The sequence below is a fragment of the Oncorhynchus masou genome, chromosome 23 (assembly GCF_036934945.1).
Source record: "Oncorhynchus masou masou isolate Uvic2021 chromosome 23, UVic_Omas_1.1, whole genome shotgun sequence".
Classification (NCBI taxonomy): Eukaryota; Metazoa; Chordata; class Actinopteri; order Salmoniformes; family Salmonidae; genus Oncorhynchus; species Oncorhynchus masou.
This window is the reverse complement of record NC_088234.1, coordinates 51257696-51260195: the sequence shown is the minus strand read 5'-3', so window position 1 is coordinate 51260195 and position 2500 is coordinate 51257696. Positions and strand designations below refer to the sequence as shown.

At 45.0% G+C, this 2500-nt stretch overlaps 1 protein-coding gene across 1 annotated transcript in view; it reads left to right on the top strand.

Annotated features, from left to right (window-relative positions):
* Nucleotides 1-26: 26 nt before the first annotated feature.
* Nucleotides 27-2500, top strand: part of LOC135511012 (opioid growth factor receptor-like protein 1) — a 6642-nt gene continuing 4168 nt past the window's right edge. Inside the window, exons 1-4 of the mRNA XM_064932454.1 lie at nt 27-353; nt 1936-2013; nt 2098-2176; nt 2347-2425. Coding sequence (XP_064788526.1) covers nt 171-353; nt 1936-2013; nt 2098-2176; nt 2347-2425 — 419 coding nt within the window. The 5' untranslated portion in view covers nt 27-170. The remainder of the gene's footprint in view (nt 354-1935; nt 2014-2097; nt 2177-2346; nt 2426-2500) is intronic.

Here is a 2500-nt window from a genome sequence, read left to right as displayed (position 1 = left end):
TCACCTGGCACGCGGCGCACGTTGGGGGTGTGTTCACCGCGGCCAGCAAGTCTGTGGATTGGAAACCCCCTCAGCCTGCCATTTAAAAGACCCAGGAGGCCGACTGCACGTCAAAATATGTAGGCTAAAAGGACACAGAGGACGGCTGCGACTCAGATTAGGTTTGTTAAATGGGAAATCTGATAGGCAGTTTGCGCTACAAGGAGCCGAGCACTGTGGAAGAATGCGACTCGACGTGGGAGTCAGACTCGGAATGCGATGAGCAGCCGGGTGATGAGGACAGCGGGATATCCGAGTGTGTCAGCCCCCCCTTGACGGGGAGATGCGGCGAACAAGCGGACATGTCCCCGCAGGTAAATACCAGCACACGACAGAAACGCAACAGCACAAGAGCGTATCTATAGCAACCAGACACAGAGAAAAATGGAAGAAGAGCAGACTGCCCTGAGCTAAATTAGAAAAGGGAAATGGCACAGCTGCATAGCCGACTCGCCGAAAATGTCAACATCCCAGCCTAATGTTGGGCAACAAAAATCAGGCTTGTATGTAGGCTTGTAGCTTAGTTTAGGCCTATGTCTCCAAATAATTGTACTCAACGCATGTCTTGTTGCCATGTCTAGGCTACATCTAATGTCATTGCCAGGTATCCATTTGATGTGGTATTATGCATTGCCACAAGTGGATGTATTGTATCTTATAGCCATAATTCCGACATTATAGCCTCCAGTTTGAACCAAAATGTTTTATATCCTCGTTCGTTTCCTCAATATCCCAGGTGCACAAGCAGAGAGAGTAGGCTAATGTTGTGCGCATGTGAGACAGCGATCTGATGAAGGTGACCATTTTTATTTACATCAAAAAAGAATATGGTCAAATATGGGGAGCCAATCTTCCTGCCTGTGATTTGGGTCAATGTCACAGTATGCTCATTCTCCCAATTCATTGCTGTTTTCAGGTCTAGGCCTTTGGGCTTTCTCTTTTTGTTTATTTTTTGTTATTTTTATGACAATAGCCTACTCAACAACTCTACAACAGGGCAGCATCTCTGCTCATTGGTACAAAAGAGGTAAACAACAATATTTTTCTATAATGAGTCAATTGCCTTTATTATTCCTTTATATAATTTGACATGGTGCCTTCGGCTTCCTTTTATCCTGACTGCGAGTGCATCTGAAGCCTCCATAACACTAGAGTTGGATCCATGGGGCAGAAGGTTGCAGACTGTTATACCCACACCAACAATGAACCCATTGAACCCAGACATCTGTTGTAACACAGCTGGTGGTTACATGTGTTTATGTGTCACTCAGGGATCATCTGAGTTGCAACCTGTCAGTGTTAACTTACACTCTCTGAGTTGCAACTAGTCAGTGTTAACTAACACTCTCTGAGTTGCAACTAGTCAGTGTTAACTTACACTCTGTGTGAGTTGCAACTAGTCAGTGTTAACTTACACTCTGTGTGAGTTGCAACTAGTCAGTGTTAACTTACACTCTGTGTGAGTTGCAACTAGTCAGTGTTAACTTACACTCTCTGAGTTGCAACTAGACAGTGTTAACTTACACTCTCCGAGTTGCAACTAGTCAGTGTTAACTTACACTCTCTGAGTTGCAACCAGTCAGTGTTAACTTACACTCTGTGAGTTGCAACCAGTCAGTGTTAACTTACACTGTGAGTTGCAACCAGTCAGTGTTAACTTACACTGTGAGTTGCAACCAGTCAGTGTTAACGTACACTCTGTGAGTTGCAACCAGTCAGTGTTAACTTACACTCTGTGAGTTGCAACCAGTCAGTGTTAACTTACACTCTGTGAGTTGCAACCAGTTAGTGTTAACTTACACTCTGTGCGTTGCAACTAGTCAGTGTTAACTCACACTCTGTGAGTTGCAACTAGTCAGTGTTTACTTACACTCTCTCCATATCTCTCTCTCTCAGTTCTCTGACTCTAGCACCAAGATGAAGAGGAGCTTTTATGCTGCAAAGGATCTTTACAAATATCGCCACAGCTACCCGGTACGCTCCACACACACTCACACACACACGCACGTGCAAACACACACACTTCCTGACTGTTCCTCCTTTTCCTCTCCCCCCTAGAACTACAAGGAGCCCCGATTACCTAATGAGTACCGCAACCTTCGCTTCTACCTGAACACGATCCCTCTAATACCAGATGGTCAGTGGATGCACACACACACACACACACACACACACACACACACACACACACACACACACACACACACACACACACACACACACACACACACACATTTTAAGCTGACCCCAAACCAGGCACATGTGTTTCCTGTATAATTTATGTGATTGACCTAAATCCATCTCTAGTCATCTTCATTGAGGAGATCCTGACCAAATGGAAAGGAGATTATGAAAAACTGGAGCACAATCACACCTACATACAGTGGTGAGAGCTCCGTCAAGTTACTATGGATGTGTGTGTCATGTGCACCTGCGACTACTGGGTTCAAATACTATTTCA